The following is a 20,796-nucleotide window of genomic DNA, read 5'->3' on the forward strand; positions in this document are numbered from 1 at the left end:
AAAAAACTTGCAAACATCATATCTGATGAAGGACTAGCATATACAATATGTAAACAGTACTCAAAACCCAACAGTGAAATGCAAACAATCTGATAAGAAAATGGACAAAAGATATAAACAGACATCTCACCAAAAAGGATATATAGATGGCCAATAAGTACATGAAAAGATATTCAACATAATCAGGCATTAGGGAAATTCAAATTAAAACCATGATGCGATATCACTATACGCGTATCAGAATGGCTAGAATGAAAAATAGTGACAACATCCAATATTGGCGAGGATGCTTAGGAACTGATCACTCACACACTGAAACTGGACTCTCATATATTGCTGATGGGGAAATAAATGGCACAGCTGGTCTGGGAAATAGTTCGGCAGTTTCTTACCAAATTAAATATGCAATTATCACTGTACTCAACAATTGCATTCTTGGACATTTACCGCCCCAAAATGAAAACTTACATTCACACAAAAACCTGTAATATGAATGTGTATAACAGCTTTATTCATAATAGCCCAAAATTGGAAATATTCCTGATATCCTTAAACAGGTGAATGCTTAACTGTGGTACATCTATACCACGGAATATTACTAAGCAAGAAAAAGGAATGAACTACTAACACATGCAACAACTTGGATGGATCTCAAAGGAATTATGCTGAGTGAAGAAATGCTAATCCAAAAGATCACAAATTGTATGATTCCATTTATATAACATTCTTGAAATGACAAAATTTTAGAAATGAAGAACAGATTAATGGTTGCCAAGGGTTAGGGGTAATGGTGAAAGGGAGGTGGGTGTGGTTATAAACAGGCAACAGAAGGGATCCTTATGATTATCATAAGGTGAGGTATTACACAACTGATCAGTATCTTGACTGTGATGGAGGATACATGAACCTATGAGTGTGATAAAATTGTATAGAACTAATTACACACACCCACACAAATGAGTATTAGTACAACTGGGGAAATCTGAATAAGATTGGTGGATTGTATCAGTGACAATATCCTGGTTGTGATATTATACTACAGTTTTGAAAATGTTATCACTGGGAAAACTGGGTAAATGGTACACGGGATCTCTCTATACTATTTCTTACAACTACATGTGAATCTATAATTATCTGAGTTAAAAATTTCAACTAAAAGAAAAAGGAAAAGAAAGAAAGAAAATATAAGTAATAACATGGGCCAAGTAGCAGTGGAGGAAGATAAGCCTGAATAGCCAAGAGAGACACTCAGGGAGGACTAGGAATTGCTGGGAGTGGGAAGCAGAACTAGGGGAATCCAAGAACTAGGAATGAGTCATTTCAGACCAGGGTGGGGGCAAGAAGTTTGTAATGCAAGGCATTAAGTGGGGCTTGTCTCAGTGTCCTTACCCTCAGTGCCCACAGTCCTCGGGCCTGGCACTCGGGCCACACAGGCTACTGTAGAATCAACCTCAATAAGGCCTCTGGGGTAGCCACAACCAGGAACTGTGACAACATCCCCGTGATAAAACTAATAGATGTGACACTGGGCACACCAGTTAACAACAGTCATGCGCGACAGCTGAGATGTCCCGCATATATAACAATGGCTTGTTTGTTCCAGATTTCTGAAATAGCTTCTCTTCCTGCATGCTGGCTGGAACCTGAAAGCCAAACTTCAGGGCCTTGTGCCTTTTCTCACACTCTGAGGAAGGTTTTGGCTCAAAGGGAAATGCCGAGATGGATGTATTCATTTCCTATTGCTGCTGTAACAAATTAACACAAACTTAGTGGTTTAAAGCAACACAACACAAATTTATTACCTTACAGTTCTGAAAGTGAGAAGTCCAAAATGGGACTTCTGAGCTAAAACCAAGGTGTTGCTCCTTCTGGAACACAAGGCTAGATCTCTTCCGGAGGCTCTAGGGGAGAATCTTTCCCCTTGCCTTTTCCAGCTTCCAAAAGCCAGACGAATTTGTCTCAAGGTACCTTCTTTCATCTTGCCAGCATCTTACATTCTATCTCTCTGACTCTGACCCTTCTGCCTCCATCATCACATCTCTTTCTTCCTTTCCTACCTCTGTCTTTCCTTTATAAGGATCCTTGTGATTATGTTGGGCCCAAACTAGATAATACAGGATTAGCTCCCCATCTCAAAAGGCATAAAGTAATCACATCTACGCAGTCCCTTTTGCCATATAAAATAACATATTCACAGGTTCTGGAGATTAGGACAGGAACATCTTTGGGTGGCCATTATTTTGCACACCACAGTAGGGAAAGGAGGATCAATGATGAGATTTTCCCCAAAGGACACCTTGATAGATGGAGAGAAGAGAGAGTGCAGGATACCAGGTCCTGGCAGGAGAAGAGGTTGAGTTCCACCTTCTCAGATTTCCCAGTTTAAGCATGGGCTTTAAGTACCTTGGCTAGGGCAGAGAATACAGCAGTTGCTCAAGCAATGGCCTTGCATCCTTCCTTGGAGGCTCCTTCACAGCCTCTCTGGTTTAAGTCAGCACTGGGCTTCCTGAGGTTCCTTCAAGGCCCAGCTCAAAAGTGAGCTCTCCATGAAATTTCACATAATCCTCTTCTGACCCCTCCCCCACCAGTCAGATGTAACTCATCATCTGGGAGTTCACAGCACACATTTAGGACTTCTACTTAGGGTCTCTAAATTTTGCCTCTAAATCAGCAGATGAAGGAAGTTACTGTGCTGGCTGGGGTGACTGATCCTGACTATCAAGGAGAAATTGGACTGTTATTTCACAATGGAGGTAAAGAAGAGTATGTCTGGAGTACAGGAGATCCTTTAGGGTATCTCTTACTATTACCATGCCCTGTGATTAAAGGTAGGACTACTAATGGCCCAGACCCTTCAGAAATGAAGGTTTGGGTCATCCCATCAGGTAAAGAACCACAACCAGCTGAGGTGCTTGCTGAAGGCAGAGGCGATACTGAATGGATTATGGAAGAAGGTAGTTATGAATACCGCCTACGACCATGTCACCAGTTACAGAAATGAGGACTATAATCGTCATAAGTATTTCCTTCTTATTTTGTTATAAACATGTTTGTGTGGGTGTTTCTTCGAGGGTGGTTTTTGACAAGATTAACATTTTAATTAGTAGAGGAAAGTAGATTGCCTTCCATAATGTGGGTGGGCCTCATCCAATCAGTTAAAGGCCTGAATAGAACCAAAAGGCTGATTCTTCCCCAAGTAAGAGAGAATTCTCCAGCAGACTGTCTTTAGACTTTATCTGGAACTTTGGCCGTTCTTCATTGGTGGCCTTCTAACTGGAACATTGGCTCTCCCTGTGTCTCCAGCCCACTGGGCCCACTCTGCTGGTTAGACTTTTGAACTTGCCAGCCTCCACAATCACATGAACCAATTGCTTATAGTAAATCACACACAGACACACACACACACACATATATGTATTGGCTCTGTTTCTTAGGACAACCCTGACTAATACAGAATGGGAAGAGGAAACTAATTTCAAGTTAGGGTAGACCATGTCTCTTCCCCTTACTAGAGTAGGAGCCTACTGAGGGCAGGGACTGATTCTGACTCCTCCCTGTATCCTGAGGTGTCAACACAGGACCTGGAACAAAGTAGGTACACAAGTAATACTTATCAAGCAGATGAGAATAAATTAATTAACTAATCAATCAATCCTAAGCATAGTCGTTGGCTTCAGAGTTCTGCAATTGAACAATACCCCATATACCTTTATAACCTCTCTAAGGAGGTAGTGGAGCATGGGACCATTCTAGAATCTCAAGGAAATTCTACTTGCTACACTGCATAGAGTGGCCCTGAAGCCACAGTGTAGGAAATAGTTCATCAAAAACTGTTCAACATCTCCTACATAGTGTGGATAGATTAACGAAAAATAGTGGCTCTCAACCCAAATTTAAAAGCTATTTTTGGGGGCCAGCCCCATGGCCAAGTGGTTAAGTTTTCACACTCTGCTTTGGCGATCTGGGGTTTCACCAGTTTGGATCCTGGGCACAAACCTAGCACTGCTCATCAAACCATGCTGAGGCGGCGTCCCACATAGCACAGCCAGAAGGATCTACAACTAGAATATATACAACTATGTACTGGGGGGCTTTGGGGAGAAGAAGGAAAGAAAACAAAGATTGGCAACAGATGTTAGCTCAGGTGCCAACCTTTAAAAAAAAAGGATCCAATTATTAAATAAATAAATAAAAATAAAAGCCATTTTGTCACAGGCATCATAATAAAGGGAAACAACTTTCAGAAATCATGTACTTAATCCCTCTGCCTCAAGTAACACTGTACTCAAGTCCTTTCAGAAGCTTTTATAGAGCAGCAGGAAGGATGACCCAACAATTGGCCTCAGTCATCTATTGCAGTATCACTACTAATCTTCGAGATGTTCTAAACTAAATTCTTCCTAAGTATAACAAGAACAAAGGTTCACTGGGAACATACCACATGCAAGATTCCTTGCTTAGATATTCACATATATTAATTAACTTAACCCTCAAAACAGCCCTAAACAGTAAGTACTATTATTATTCCTATTTTATAGGAGAAGAAACTGAGACAGAGAAAGGTTAAGTAATTTGTCCAAGGTCACACAGGTATAAGTAGAACCTAACATTCAAATGGAGGCTGTCTAGTTCCAGAGGCCATGCTCTTAACCATTAAGCTGTTATTACATACTAGTCACTTTTCTTAGAGAACAGGACCCAAACCCAACAGCCACATCGCGAAATTCAGCTCCATGCTGGATACCTAAGTGAGGTATATTTGTCTACTGGGAGTGACCAGTCCTGTGCCAAGCCATATTGGAGCCCAAGGAAAAAGGAAAAATCAGTAATACTGATCCTGTCTTTATTTAAAATTTTGATATTTTGTGGATTTTTGCATTAATTTTAATTTTAAAAAACATTGTATTAAAATATTATTTATCCTGAATACTGAGTTTTTTTGGCACCCCTTTAAATTTTGTGCCCAAGGCAAGTGCCTCACTTACCTCACACTAGTTTCAGCCCTGCCACTAAGTGGGGCAGAAGGAAAAGAGCACCTCTGATCACTTTACTCTGTCCAGTGCTGCTCTCACTATACACCTAGCACACCCATTTGCTGAGCAACCCAGACAATGGTGGGGCCTGGCTCTATGAGGACAGATATGGGGACCCCTTTGGCCACCAGAATATGCTTTTGGTAAGGCTGAAAGGACCTCCGAGGGCATCCAGTTCAACTTTCTTATGTTCAGATGTAGAAACCAAGGCCTAGGAATGGGAGAGAAAAGAAGGGCCCCCAAGTTACCCAAGGCCAGGGTAAGAATCCAGGGCTCTGGACTCTTCATTTAATACTCTTTCTATGGCTTGCCATCAGAAGGGGTCTTTGGGTCTTGTGGTACAACAAAAAATAGATATTTGGTCTTCACCTCTGGTTCCTGGTATGCAAACTCCTAAATCCCTTTGAATCTCCAGAGTCTCAAGAGTATCTTTTATATCCTAATGAGATAACTGGTAGATGGGGGCCCCTAGGTAGCTTCAGCATGGGGGTAGTCACCAAAAAGACAAAACTATGTGATCAGAGAGTTAGAACTTTCAGACCCATCCACAGACATCCCAGGAGGCGTGAGGGACCTGAGACTGAGTTCAATCACCAAAGGCCAGGGGGATTCCTGGGAACATGGTTGCATAGGAGGTCTCTGATCTCACCTCCTCCCATGGACACAACAAATTTACAATTACCTTTGGAACGATTACCTCTGAGAGAGAACTGGAAACTGGATCAAAAGAACCCCCACCACAAGGGACAACACTGCGAGAGGTGGAAGAGACAGAAATGCCTTTGTGCTCAGGAAGAAGCTACATTCTAGTCATGGCGCTTCATGGCCAGGAGCAATCTTAAGGTAGGAAGCTTTTCATGAAGAAGTGGAGGATCTGAGCAGAAAACCTATGCCACAATAGGCAGCATTTGAAATCAGCACAACCAAGATGAATACCATAATGCCTCACTTTGCTGGCTATTAAAACCAATGTGGGGGCTGGCCCTGTGGCTGCATGGTTAAGTTCACACGCTCTGCTTTGGTGGCCTGGGGTTTCACTGGTTTGGATCCCAGGCACGGACATGGCACTGCTCATTAGGCCACATTGAGGCAGTGTCCCACATGCCACAGATAGAAGGACCCACAACCAAAATATACAACTACATACTGGGGGGACTTGGGGAGAAAAAAGCAGGAAAAAAATGGGGTATATCCCCAGAAAAGCTGAAGAAAAGCCTGCTCTTAAAGGGCCCACACAGAGATCCACCCATCCCTGAAAACAACATAAAATCACCAGAGAGAAAGGTGTGTGGTTCTCTGGTGAAAGAGACTCAACTGATAGGATCAGGGCACATTTCAGGGAGGCAGGAGGTGGCTGGGCCCACCTCCTCAGGGACAGAGACACTGACAGCAGCCATTATTGTGACCTAGTACAGGTTTGCAAACACATACACTGGCAGATGCCATTGGATTTCTTCCCCTGGCCAGTTAGTGCAGAAGTTTGCCCCACTCACTAGACCTCCAATTTAGTCCAGCTCAGCCAGGGCAGGCAGCCTGCACTAGGGACTGGCCTCACCAACCAGTAAGCCCTCAGGGAACTTGTGGGCCACAGGCAGGGTGTGTGGGACCAGTGCAGTTCGGCAAATGGGTCTGCCTCCATGGAGTGCTGCATGCATGCTAGGCAGGTCTGCATTGAATGGGGGTGTGGGGCTGTGGGTGGTGGGGCTTCTCGGCTGCAGCAAACTTGTACCACTGGCCTTCTCAAACAGCCACACAGCAGATCTGCTCCACCTTCCAAGGCCTGAAATGATTGTGCTGCCAAGCCTGAGGCTGGTTCTACTCAGGTGAGCTCCTGAGAGAGCTGACAACAGCCTAGAAGGTCAGAGGCCTACAGCAATGTTACCCCTGAGCTTAGCAGCCAGCACACTGGGGGCCTGACTCACTTAACAGCAAAACAGGAGCAGGTATGTGCTATTAGACCATGCAGTCAGCTGTGCTAGGACTCACTCATCCCAATAAAGTGACTAAAGTGACTGTAGCAGCTGCACAAACCTGAGCTTTACAACCAGACAGCCAAGGAATCAGCCTAGCCTATACCTGCACCTGCAGAAACAGCAACCCTGCCACTATAGAAAGGAACATGTAGCCCACACAGGGGATACTCCTGGAACATTTGAAACTGGTGATGAGAGTAAAGAACATTGAGGGGTCCCATGAGGCATCTCCTACATAAGGCCACATCTCCGAGATCAGGAGACATAGCTAATCTATCTAATACATAGATATAAGCACAGAGAAGTAAGCAAATAAAAGAGACAAAGAAATATGTTGCAAATAATGGAACAGGACAAATCCTCAGAAGACGAACTACAAAAATAAAAAACAGAGATAATCTATCTGATAAAAGTACAAACTAATAGCCATAAAGATGCTCACAGATCTTGGGAGAAGAATAGATGAACACAGGGAGAACTTCAACAAAGAATTTGGAAAATATAGGGGCTTGCCCCATGGCCGAGTGGTTAAGTTCACATGCTGCGCTATGGCAGCCCAGGTTTTCGCTGGTTTGGATCCTGGGCATGGACATGGCACCACTCATCAGGCCATGCTGAGGTGGCGTCCCACGTGCCACAACCAGAAGGACCCACAACTACAATATACAACTATGTACTGGGAGGATTTGGGGAGAGAGAGCAGAAAAAAAAAAAAGAAGATTGGCAAGAGTTGTTAGCTCAGGTGCCAATCTTTATTAAAAAAAAGAATTTGGAAAATATAAAAAAGAACCAATCAGAAATAAAGACTACAATAAAAGAAATGAAAAATTCACCAGAGGGAATCAATAGCAGCGTAGATGACACAGAATGGATCAGTGATTTGGATGAAAGAGTAGAGGAAATCACCTAAACTGAACAGAAAAAAGAAAAAAACAATTAAGAAGAATGAGGACAGTCTAAGGGACCTCTGCAACAACAGCGAGCATACTAACATCGTATTATAGGAGTCCCAGATGGAAAAGAGAGAGACAAAGGGGCAGAGAACCTATTTCACAAAATAATAGCTGAAAACTTTCCCATCCTAAGGAAGGAAGCAGATATCCAGGTACAGGAAGCAGAGAGCACCAAACTAGATGAACCCAAAGAGGCCCACTCCAAGACACATTACCATTAAACTGTCAAGACTTCAGATAAAGAGAGAATCCTAAAAGCTGCAAGAGAAGGCAACTGGTTACATACAAAGGAAATGCTGTAAGGCTATCAGTTGACTTCTTGGAAGAAATTTTACAGGTTAGAAGGGAGTGACACAACAGACTCAAAGTACTGAAAGGAAAAAATCTACAGGCAAGAATACTCTACCCCACAGGGTTATCACTCAGAATGGAAGGAAGGATAAAGAGTTTTCCAGACAAGCAAAAACTAAAGGAGTTTATCACCCATAAACAAGCCTAACAAGAAATGTTAAGGGACTTATTTAAGAAGAAAAGAAAAGACAAAAAATAGGAATAAGAAAATTATTGAATTAAAAGAATCACCAAGAAAGGCAAATATGCAGTAAAGGTAGCTTATACAAGTAATATGAAAGTCAAAAGACAAAAGTACTAAAATTAGCTATTTCCATGATAAGAGGTTAAGGGATACACATGCACACAAAAAGAGATTAAATATGATATCAAAAACATAAAATGTGGTGGGGGGAGTAAAAGTGGAAGGGCTTTTAGTAAGAAGTCAAACTTAAGTGAGCATCACCTTAATATAGATTGCTATTTACATAGGTTATTATATATGAACCTCATGGTAATTGGAAACCAGAAACATAATAAATACACAAAAAATTAAAATGAAAGAACCCAAAATAACACTAAAGAAAGCCATCAAATCACAAGGGAAGAGAGCAAGAGAAGAAGAAAGGAATGGAGAAGAACTACTAAAACACCCAGAAAAATGTAACAAAATGCCAATAAGTACTTACTTATCAATAACTACTTTAAAAGTCAATGGACTAAATGCACCAATCAAAAGACATACAGTGGATGAATGGATTAAAAAGCAAGACTCATATATATGCTGCATATAAGAGACACAATTCAGACCTAAAGACACTCACAAACTGAAAGTGAAGGTATGGAAAAAGATACTCCATGCAAATGCAATGAAAAGAAATCTGGGGTCACAATACATATACCAGACAAAATAGACTTTAAAACAACAACTGTAATAGAGACAAAGATGGGCACTACATAATGATAAAGGGAACAATACAACAAGAGGACATAACAATTGTAAATATCTATGCACTCAACATAGGAGTACCTAAATATATAAAGCAATTATTAACAGAAATAAAGGAGAAATAGACAGTAACATAATAATAATAGGGGACTGTCATCCAAACAGAAGATCAATAAGGAAACACTGGCCATAAATGACACATTAGACCAGATGGACTTAGTAGATATATACAGAACATTCCATCCAAAAACTACAGAATACACATTCCTCTCAAATGCATATGTGACATTCTCCAAGACAGATTCATATTAGGCCATAAAACAAGTTTCAATAAATTTAAGACGATTGAAATAATACCAAGCATCTTTTTCTGACCACAACAGTATAAAACTAGAAATCAACTACAAGAAAATTGGAAAAGCCACAAATATGCGGAAATTCTTTTAAAAAATGCTGCTGAACAACTATTGGGCCAATGAAGAAACCAAAGGAGAAATAAAAAAATACCTGGAGACAAATGAAAATGAAAATATGACATGCCAAAATTTGTGGGATGTGGTAAAAGCAGTACTAAAAGGGAAGTTTATAGCAATAAAGGCCCACCTCAAGTAACAAGAAAAATCTTAAATAAACAATCTAACTGTGCACCTAAAGGAACTAGAACAAAAAAGAACAAACAAAGCCCAAAATCAGTAGAAGGCAGGAACTAACAAAAATCAGAGTGGAAATAAATGAAATAGAGACTAAAAAAATAATAAAAAACTAAATCAAACTAAGAGCTGGTTATTTGAAAAGATAAACAAAATGGACAAACCTTTAGCTAGACTCACCAAGAAAAAAAAAGAAGACTCAAATGAATAAAATCAGAAACAAAAGAGGAGAAATTACAACAGACACTTCAGAAATACAAAGGATTACAAGAAAATACTACAAAAAGCTATATGCCAAAAAACTGGATAATCTAGAAGAAATGGATAAATTCTTGGAATGATACAACCTTCCAAAATTGAATCAAGAAGAAATAGAGAATTTGAATAGACAACTCATCAGTAAGGAGATCAAAACTGCAATCAAAAACCTCCCCAAAAACAAAAGTCCAGGACCAGACAGCTTCCCCAGGGAATTTTACCAAACATTCTAGGAAGATTTAATACCTATCCTTCTCAAACTCTTCCAAAAATTTGAAGAATAATGGAAGCTTCCTAACTCCTTTTACAAGGCCAACATTACCCTGATACCAACACCAGACAAGGACAACACAAAAAACAGAATATTACAGGCCAGCATCCCTGATGAACATAGATGCAAAAATACTCAACAAAATATGAGCAAATTGAATACAACAATACATTAAAAAGATCACACACCATGATGACGTGAGATTTATTCCAGGGATATAGGGATGGTTCAACATCTGCAAATCAATCAACGTGATACATCATCTTAACAAAATGTAAAATAAAAGTCACATGATCATCTCAATAGATGCAGCGAAAGCAGTCAACAAGATACAGCATCCATTTATAATAGAAACTCTGAATAAAATGGGTATAGAAGGAAAGTACATCATCAAGAACATATATGACAAACCCACAGCTAATATACTCAACATTGAAAAACTGAAAGCTATTCCTCTGAGAACAGGAACAAGAAAAGGATGTCCACTTTCACCACTCTTATTTAACATAGTATTTGAAGTCCTAGCCAGAGCAATCAGGCAAGAAAAACAACTAAAAGGGATCCAAAATGGAAAGGAAGAAGTAAAACTGTCACTATTTGCAGATGGCCTGATTTTATATACAGAAAACCCTAATGAATTCACCAAAAAACTATTATAAATAATAAATGAATACAGTAAAGTTGCAGGATACAAAATCAACATACAAAAATCAGTTGTGTTTCTATACACTAACAATAAAATAGCAGAAAGAGAAATTAAGAATATAATCCTATTTACAACTGCAACAAAAAGTATAAATACCTAGGAATAAATTTAACTACAGAGATGAAAGACTTGTACACTGAAAACTATAAAATATTGTTGAAAGAAATTGAAGAAGATACAAAGAAGTAGAAGGATATTCCATGCTCACGGATTGGAAGAATAAACATAGTCAAAATGTCCATACTTACTAAAGCAATCTACAGATTCAATGCAATCTCTATGAACATCTCAATGACGTTTTTCACAGAAATAGAACAAAGAATTCTAAAATTTATATGGAACAAAAGACCTCAAATAGCAGAGGAATCCTGAGAAAAAGAACAAAACTAGAGATATCACACTCCCTGATTTCAAAATATACTACAAAGCTATAGTAATCAAAACAGCAGAAAAAGATATACAGATCAATAGAACAGTATTGAAAGCCCAAAAATAAATGCACACATCTGTGGACAGCTAATTTTCAACAAGGGAGCCAAGAACACACAATGGAGAAAGGAGAGTCTCTTAAATAAGTGGTGTTGGGAAAACTGGGCAGCCAAATGCAAAAGAATGAAAGTAGACCATTACCTTACACCATATACAAAAATTAACTCAACATGGATTAAAGACTTAAACGTAAGACCTGAAGCCATAAACCCTCTAGAAGAAAACATAAGCAGTATGCTCTTTGACATCAGTCTTAGCAGCATCTTTTCAAATACCATGTCTCACCAGCATTATTCACAATAGTGAAGACTTGGAAACAATCTAAGAGTCCATCAGTGGATGAACGGATAAAGAAGATGTGGTATATATATACACAATGGAATACTGTTCAGCTGTTAAAAAGATGAGATCTTGCCATTTCCAACAACACGGATGGACCTTGAGGGTATTATGCTAAGCAAAATAAGTCAGAGGGAGAAAGTCAAATACTGTATGATTTCACTCATAAATAGAAGATAAAAACAACAACAACAAACAAACAAACATATAGATACAGAGATTATATTGGTGAGTACCAGAGGGGAAGAAGGGAGGGAGGAGGGCAAAAGAGGTGATAGGGCACATGTTTCCAGGGATGGATGGGAATTAGTCTTTGGGTGTTGAACATGATGTAGTCTACAAAGAAATCAAAATATAATGATGCACCCAAATTTTATATAACATCATAAACCAATGTTACCTCAATTAAAAAAAAAAACAATCACCAAAGCCCAAAAATTTAATCAATCATGCCAACACAATGAAATTTTCATAAAACCCCCCAAACAACAGGGTTGGAGAGCTTCTTGGTTGGTGAACACATTGAGGTGCATGAAAGCTCTGCACATCCTTCCCCCCATATCTTGCCCTTTGCACCTTTTCTGTTTGCTTGTTCCAGAGTTGTATTCTTTATAATAAGTCAGTAGTAGTAAATAAAGCACTGAGTTCCTGAGTTCTGTGAGGTGTTCTAGTGAATTATTTACCCCTGGGAGGATAGTGGGAACCCCCAAATTTGTGGCCAAGTAGGTCAGAAGTGTGAGTAACCTGAGGACCAAATACTTAGGGCTGTTGTCTAAAGTGAGGGCAGTCTTTTGGGACTGAGCTGTTAAGCCTGTGTAGTCTGATGCTAATTGTGTGCAGTTAGTGTCAGAATTGAATTGAATTGTAGGACACTCATTTGGTGTCAGAGAATTGGTTTGTATCAAGAGGGAATAAAAAACCTCTCAGGTCCCTTCTCCAGCCGGGTTGGAGATGGAAATCCCTATCTGTCTGACTCCAGAACCCAATTTCTGAGCCTTATGCCAAGTGGTTTGGTGAGGAAAGTTTCTCACTCAGGGAAGGCTTTGGCTTCCGGGAGAGTGAGGTTCATCTTGTTCTAAAGTTCATGGTGAGCTACAGTAATACTGGCAACATAACAATTTCATGACATATACATCTGTCCTAGCTCTGAGTCTCCCACAATCTGAAGCTCCATAATATGTGGCCAAGGGTAGGGCTGAGAACAGCCTCTACTGATTCTGTCCTCCTGGGAAAATGCAAATGGCACAAGATCCTTCAGGTCCCTGGGATAACCTATCTCTGCCATCTGAGCAAGGAAATTAAAGCTTCTCTCAATGTTGAACTTTTATCCAACTCTAAACACTCTTGGAAAGCCCCAAGACCTCACGGCTCCAGAAGATGGTTATCACTCTGGCACTCCCTGCAACTTCCCAACTTGATATAGGGTTTGACCTTCCCTAGTAGAGAACACAATCATAGAAGCCATCCAGTCTTTCTTTTTTCTTTCTTTCTTCTTCTTCCCAAAGCCCCCCAATACCTAGCTGTATATTCTAGTTGTAGGTCTTTCTGGTTGTGGCATGTGGGACACCACCTCAGCATGGCCCAATGAGCAGTGCCATGTCCACGCTCAGGATCCGAACCAGCAAAACCCTGGGCCACTGAAACAGAGTACGAGAACTTAACCACTTGGCCACGGGACTGGCCTTGATGTCAGGGTTCTTATCAAGCCCACTAGCACCTCTGCCCTTTAGGGCTCTTTTGAACTTTTGCCAGGATGTCCATCATCTCATCTATCCATCTTGTAGTTCCCTAAGTGTGCTGATTCTTGTCTTCACATCTTTGCCCTCTCTTGGCCTGGAAAGAGGTATCCAATCCTATCCCTGTCACCCCTGTACCTGTTTCACAACTCCTGATCATTTTTTTTTTTTGAGGAAGATTAGCCCTGAGCTAACATCTGCTGCCAACCTTCCTCTTTTTTCTGAGGAAGACTGGTCCTGACCTAACATCCATGCCCATCTTCCTCTACTTTATACGTGGGAAGCCTACCACAGCATGGCTTTTACCAAGCAGTGCCATGTCCGCACCCGGGATCCAAACCGGCGAAACCGGAGCCGCTGAAGCGGAATATGCGAACCTAACCACTGCGCCACCGGGCCAGCCCCTCCTGATCATTTTTCAAAGAACATTTCCTCTGGAATTCAGGATTTAATCTGTTTCCTTGATTGCTTCAAACAGAATTAAGTACTTCTACAGACTCAGGTTGAAGCCTCTTTCTTAGGACATATCACGTTGCTCTGATTCCTCATTGGCTTATAGTTCTCTGATTAGATTGTGAGCTCCTTGAGAACACATGTATTTTAAAATTCTGTATCCTAGCACCCAGCTCAGTTCCTGGAACACAGTCTCTGTTTTCTGAGTGAATAAATAAATGAATGAACAAACAACTTTTTGGGATGACTTAGAAAAAATAATTACACTTCCCTGTAAGTTTGCAAGATTCAGAAAGGGATCATTACTGTCCTCACAAGTTTTTGAAGATAAACTAATTATTACCAGTTTTAAAATTTTGGCAAAATTATAGAGATAGAAAGCAGATCAGTGATTTCCAGGGGAGTGGGGAGACAGGACAAACGACAGAGGGACATGAGGGTACTTTTTGGGGTGATGAAAATGTTCTATATCATGACTGTGTCAGTGGTTACATAACTATACATATTTGTCAAAACGCATCAAACTGTACACTTAAGCTTGGTGAGTTTTATTATATTTAAATTATATATTAATAAAGCTGACCAAAAATGTTCTGGGTTCTCAGAAAGAAAGGAGCTTTAAAATCAAAGGCCACGAAGGTAATCCAGGTAGATGAAGTCAGAAGAACACAGACCTGATAATTAAGACATCTAGGTTCCAATTCTGGTTCTGCCAACAGTTAGCTAGGTGATCTTAAATTGTTAAACTTCTCTGAGACTCATTCCCTACCTCTATTAAATAGAGACAATAATACCTGCCTTGCCCTCCCAGGGTATGAAGCTCCAATGAGATAATGGTTATGGCTGCACTTTAAAAAGCTCAACACTAATATTATTGTTATCAGAATCTCTGCAGAAAAATTTAACCAGCCCCAGATAAGACTTTGCCTAGAATCCAGAGTAAAGGGAAATAGATTAGACCCTGAAACTCAAGGCTCATCCTCCCAAACTCCTCTAAAGCAATTTGTCCCTATCAGTTTACTAATAAATTTCCTTTGGAAAATGTTTTCTTAGCCAAGCCTTGGGGAGAAGAAGAGATTGGCTAATTTTAACTTCTGGGAGAAAGTTTGGTTGGCTTTTTAACAGGTAACACATAAGGGTTGCAGAAGAGAAAAGAAACCACTGAGGGGGAGCCAACAACATTTTTCCCTCAGAGTGCTGGGGGCCTGGGTACTGGTCTTGCCTCCAGCATATCCCCACCAGAGCTTCCTGACTTGGTGAGATGTGGCCACTGGCATAGCATGTTTTCCTGGCTGAGATCATCAGCTGATCCTCAGCCTGCCAAGGTCAAGGCCAGTCAAACTGAGCCCTAGAGAAGGCAGCAGATGGTGGGGGTGGTGGAGGCAAAATATGGCTAGGTCTATATGCTATAAGACCTACAGCAGACATCTTGCCATCTTACTCAAGCAGGAATATGGAATAGGTATCAGGTCACTGGGCTTGGAGCCATAAGAAGGCCCACCTTTACTCTGATATCTACTTGCTTTTTGACCTTGGTAAAGCTGTTTCTTTTCTCTCAGATTCATTTTTTCATCTGCAAAATGGATAACACAGTCTTCCCAAGCTATCTGAGAATCAAATGTTATTATATGTTTAAAAGTGCTCTTTTAGCTATAAGGTACACACACATGTAAAGAGTGGCTCTCTTTGACTCCTGGCATTGTTAATAGGCAGCCAGCTTGAACTGAGTGTTCTTGGGGGAACAGGGAACGTGGTTCTCTCCTGGTCACAGCACCTACCATCTGACGAGGCCACCTCCCTGCTGTGCTTATTTCATCCCTTCCCATCCTTCAGGGCCCAGCTCAAATTCCACTCTCTCTAAGTCTTGAATATTTCAGCCTACCACTAGACTCTTCTTTTTAACTTATCTTGGATTAGTTCCTTGAAAAAGTGTTGTGCTCCCAACTCTGGATTCTCCAGGGTTATGAAAGACAGAGCAGAGATCTAGGACCTGCATCCTGATTTGGAGTCATACAGAGGGTTTGGGTCCTGGCTCTACCACTTACCAGCAGGATGACTTTAGGCAAGCCATATGCCCTCTTTGACCCTCAGAGTTTTCATGTACAAAAGGGAGATGATATTTATTGACAGGGCTGCCATGAGGTCAAATGAAACACTGGATTTGAAAGCATTTTGTAAAATGTTACAGAGATCCAAGCTGATATTAATATTATTATCATTACTATCATAGGAGAACCAAGGGCTGAGCAGGGCCACAAAAACTGTTGCTTAAGCATTTCAAGTCCTGTGGATGCCATAGAATCCTCGAAGGTTTTCCTGGTGACCTCCATCACTCCCCTAAACTATTGAGTCTGAATAGTTTATGCTGCTGGAACCACCTCCCTGGATTTAACCTCTTGGGGCCTTACAAAGGCTGGCTTCCCAAAGGACAGGATCTTATCACAAATGACTAATTGCTGTCTTTGAGCACATAAAAATTACTGATTAAGAGGATGCTGATCATTTGTTCTCTGAATAAACAGAGGCCCAGCATGGAGACCTGGCTGAAATGAAAATAGGTGTTCAGACTGCCTATTGGTGCCCTTTGTATTAGGAGAAATGGACCAGCTTGAGTCTGGGCCAGGGAAGTCAAGTGAGAGAAGGCTGATAAGAGGGCAACTGAGCAGGGGCAGGAAACAGAAGAAGGTAAGCCCAATGTCATAGAACTTTTCCTCTGGGCCTTACTTTGCAACCCCCAAACTAAAACAAAACAAAACAAATCCTCACATTTATGACACATATCCCTGGCCAAGAATCTCTAGGTGGTGGTTGTCATGAAACATGCCTAAACTGCTGTGACTAGAAGCTTATTTCTGAGCAGAAATATTCAACTGGGAGGGTGGTGGTAGTGAAAGCTAAGCCACTAGGCCAGATATCTCTGGGGGTTGCATTCTCATTTGTCATTGCTCACCAGGATTTAGCCACAGAGCTGTAGCCTTATATGTTCAAACATGCTTGCTCCTAGATAGACTGACTCATGCAGACACACAGACACACTTGAAAGAAGGCACCTATATACACCCTCAAGCAAAAAGATGCAAATAGACAGGCCTATAGATCCAAACACATACAGGAAAACACCAGATGTCAAAACACCCAAAGATACACTCAGACAAAATGCTTATCTATCTATCTATCTATCTATCTATCTATCTATCTATCTATCCACACAAACAGAGACACACACAAGCAGAGAGTTAAATTAAAAAATACACTGTAGTCATGCTCAGGGACGCCCATACGTGAACAAAAGAAGAACTTTAACAGGCACATAGATGGGCAAAGATGCATATATAGGCACATGTGGAGAGGCATGCACATGCACAGAGATATAGTAATAAAGCTACATTTACAAAGGTTCACACAAATACTCAACAGACATGGATGTAAAGACATGGAAGTAAAGAAGTCTGCTAACACTGAACTCCTAAGAACCAGCTATTATATCTGTATTTAGGAAACATCTTCTCCAAGAAAATCCCCATAAATATGCCACTAGTTAGCAGTGAAGAGATGGTCATGAACCCAAAGGATGTAATAAAAGCAAACCAAAGTACCCGGGTTTAAAATCTCACAGCTCCTCCATCTGCTGCAGGAAAGGCAGCCAAAGACAATGGCAGCAACAGGCTGCATAGAAGCCATAAAATGTCCTTCGTTTATTTCATAAAAAAAATTAACCTCAGGGAAAAAAGGTTAATGCTCCCAACTTTTATGAGCTATAAAATAGCTCAGAAACCCATTTTAAAATTGCTTCCATTCCACATGCTGGAAGCTCCAATACTTGGAATATGTCTAACAAAAGGAAAGCTTAGAAGAAATAAATGGTCCTGGAGGCTTAACAAGTTCCAAAGGAACTAAGAAAGAGGTCTTACCTTATTAACTTGCTTGTTTCCTGGTTCCTGGTGCTTCCAGTATCCACCAGCATTCTTACAGGTTTCCAGTGTCTTGGAGCCCTGGTCCAAGTTACCTGTGGCAAGAGAATAGCCTTTAGGCTGAGTTCATATCTCAGCTCCTTTTAGAGAGGCCTGGCTGCTGGTCACCCTGATCTACCTTTCAGAACCACCAGGATTGAGGTGGATAGGGATGGAATGGAAGGTTATGCTCACATGAGGCCAGTAAAGGGGAGAAGGGGAGCTGAAATTAGTCAAGAAGAAATCCAAAGCCAGTATCTGAAATACCCTGGACCTTCTTGTATCGCTCAAGGGATATCTTGGGAAAGGAGGAACCTTAGGCTCTTGTCTAGAATTACATAAGAATTCCAGGTCTGGACAATTCTCTAGTACTTGAAGTCTTAAGTGGTATGGAAAGCTGCGTTAAAATAAACAAATATTGTCAAAACCTTGTTTCCACCATTAGGCCTAATTTGTTGCCCCTTTCAACACACTTCCCCAAAGCAATATAATTTCTGAATTATATCCTGAATTATATTTCTGAATTATATTCAGTTCTGAATAGAACTGAAAATTTCAGTTCTAAATTTTCATCTCTTTCTGTAACCCACATGTTCAAAGGAAATGTGAGTAGTGGTTGTATCCTAAAACCAGCGAGTAGGAGGAGAAACCAAGGACATATCTAATCAGACCCAATTAATAAGTGAAATCTGTGTTCTCAGAACAGCTAAACAGCACTGTCTCCATTTCCAAGATGACGATACTGAAGCTCACAAAAAAGGAATGATTGGAACTGACCACACACAAACACACACAGAAACCCAGCAACAAAACTCAGGTCTTCTGACACCTGGCTCAGTTATCAAATGCAGCTAAATGATACTATAACCAAAGAAATACACAAATAACAAGTAAAGATACATCAGTTTCTTCTTACCTGCTCAGAAGCCAGTGTCTTCCTTAAGATTGCTTCCAACTGCCCCAGGGCCTTTTAGTTAAGTGGTGTTAGGTTCTTCTAGCTGTTCCCTACAGCCCTCTAGATCAACACCAACCCAGAGCCACCCCTACTAGGAGGGACAGGGCCTCAGTGGGAAATTATTTGAATGTTATTGTCAAAACAAGCCTCTGAGTCAGCCAAGCTTCAAGTGGTTTGAGCAGAGCTCAGCCAATATGTGGGGTGAAATGTGTGTGGATACACCTACAGTGGAGTTGTTTCTGGGATTCTGATCCTTTCAAGTAGAAGAACACCCATACTTCATTTGGAAAGTAAGTCTTGAATTCTAATATTGGCGTCAACAGATATTTATGGACTATCAAATATGTAAGGGGCCTGGATAGGTATAGACACAACTCCTTCCTATCTCTAACTAGTTTATTGTTATTGTTATTATTATCATTTCTATCTAGTTGCATAGCACTTCAGAGCTTATAAAATATTTTTATGTTTCTTAGCCTTACAGCATTGCCTATGAGGTTCAAATTATTACCTTAATATTACAGATAACAGAACTGAGTCTCAAAGTGGTAAAGTGATGTATTCCAGGTCACGCAGCTAGTAAGTGATAGAGCCAAAATTCAAATCCAGGTATATCTGAATTCAAAACTTTTGCCCTTCCAGCACATCAGGATATCAGAAAGCAAACTCCACTGACCTTCTAACTTTGCTCAATAAATGTTTGTTGAGTCAGTGAGTGAGTGAATAAATGAATAATGAGAGGAAGTAGCTCAATTACTAGGGTAGATTCAGGTTGAGTCCCACAGTAGAGTATGTGTGTGTGCATGTGGGGAAACTCCTTGGCCATATGGAGTTGGTGGAAGGCAGTGGAAAGAAGGAACCTACCATCAGTTATCACTATGCCAGGAACTGTGGCAGGAACATTCCTAGATTTTACTTCACTCAGTCCTCACAATGATCCTGTGCGTCAGATGTTATCCAGCATCTCATTCCTTAGATGGGGAAACTGAGGTTCAGAGATATAACACAACTTTTCCAGGTGGCAGAACAGAAATTTGAACCTGGGTCTATCCAAATCCAAAGCTGATCTTCTTTCCACTATACTGGTCTGACATGGGAATCTCCAAATTAGAAGCTGAGAGGGAGTGGCTTGTAGGAATGTATGTGGAGGAAGATGGAAGGCCAAAGATTGAGCACTAGAAAACAAACTGAAGTCCTTCAGGCCCTGAACAAGATGAGGTAAATCAGGTACTAAATATAATGGGACTGGAATCCTTGGATCCTATTTCCAGCAGGGTCAGGGATATAAGAGGAGCTGAATGACAACTAGCTTCCCAAATGGGATCCTGACATCATCCTCCTTCCTAAGGATATTTTTAGTCCAAGCATCTGTTTGTGACCTTGAGAAGCAAAGCTACAACGTGGGAGCCACTTATATCCCAGAGGTGAGAGTAGCTGCTGAGGTGATAGCAGGACCTGTGCCAGTCTCAGGGGTACATTTTCCCACCCATGGCCTATAAATAAGCCCAGAGCAGTCCCTAAGGTAGGTATTAACCCTGGTTTTGTTAGGCTTCTCCCAAAGAGGCTGTTATCTGCTCCTGACAACCAGGAGGCTGGTGTGGGGCACTCTGATGCACTTGGTAGTGGAGTGGTGGCAGCAGCCAAAAAGTCTCTGAACTGCTGGGGTTTGGGCTCACTCCCTAAGAGAGAGGAAGGAGGGGAACAGCTGTGACCAGATCCCCTGCATTAGACCCCCTGGTGTGACCTCCCAG

The 20,796-nt window shown here is 41.0% G+C and overlaps 1 protein-coding gene across 3 annotated transcripts in view; it reads right to left on the reverse strand.

Annotated features, from left to right (window-relative positions):
- Positions 1 to 20,796, reverse strand: part of ARHGEF9 (Cdc42 guanine nucleotide exchange factor 9) — a 332,248-nt gene that overhangs the window by 231,217 nt on the left and 80,235 nt on the right. For all 3 annotated transcript variants that reach the window (XM_070501918.1, XM_070501917.1, XM_070501916.1), the window contains exon 4: positions 18,052 to 18,146. In XM_070501918.1, the coding sequence (XP_070358019.1) occupies positions 18,052 to 18,146 (95 nt within the window). The remainder of the gene's footprint in view (positions 1 to 18,051; positions 18,147 to 20,796) is intronic.

The sequence above is a fragment of the Equus asinus genome, chromosome X, assembly GCF_041296235.1.
Source record: "Equus asinus isolate D_3611 breed Donkey chromosome X, EquAss-T2T_v2, whole genome shotgun sequence".
NCBI lineage: Eukaryota > Metazoa > Chordata > Mammalia > Perissodactyla > Equidae > Equus > Equus asinus.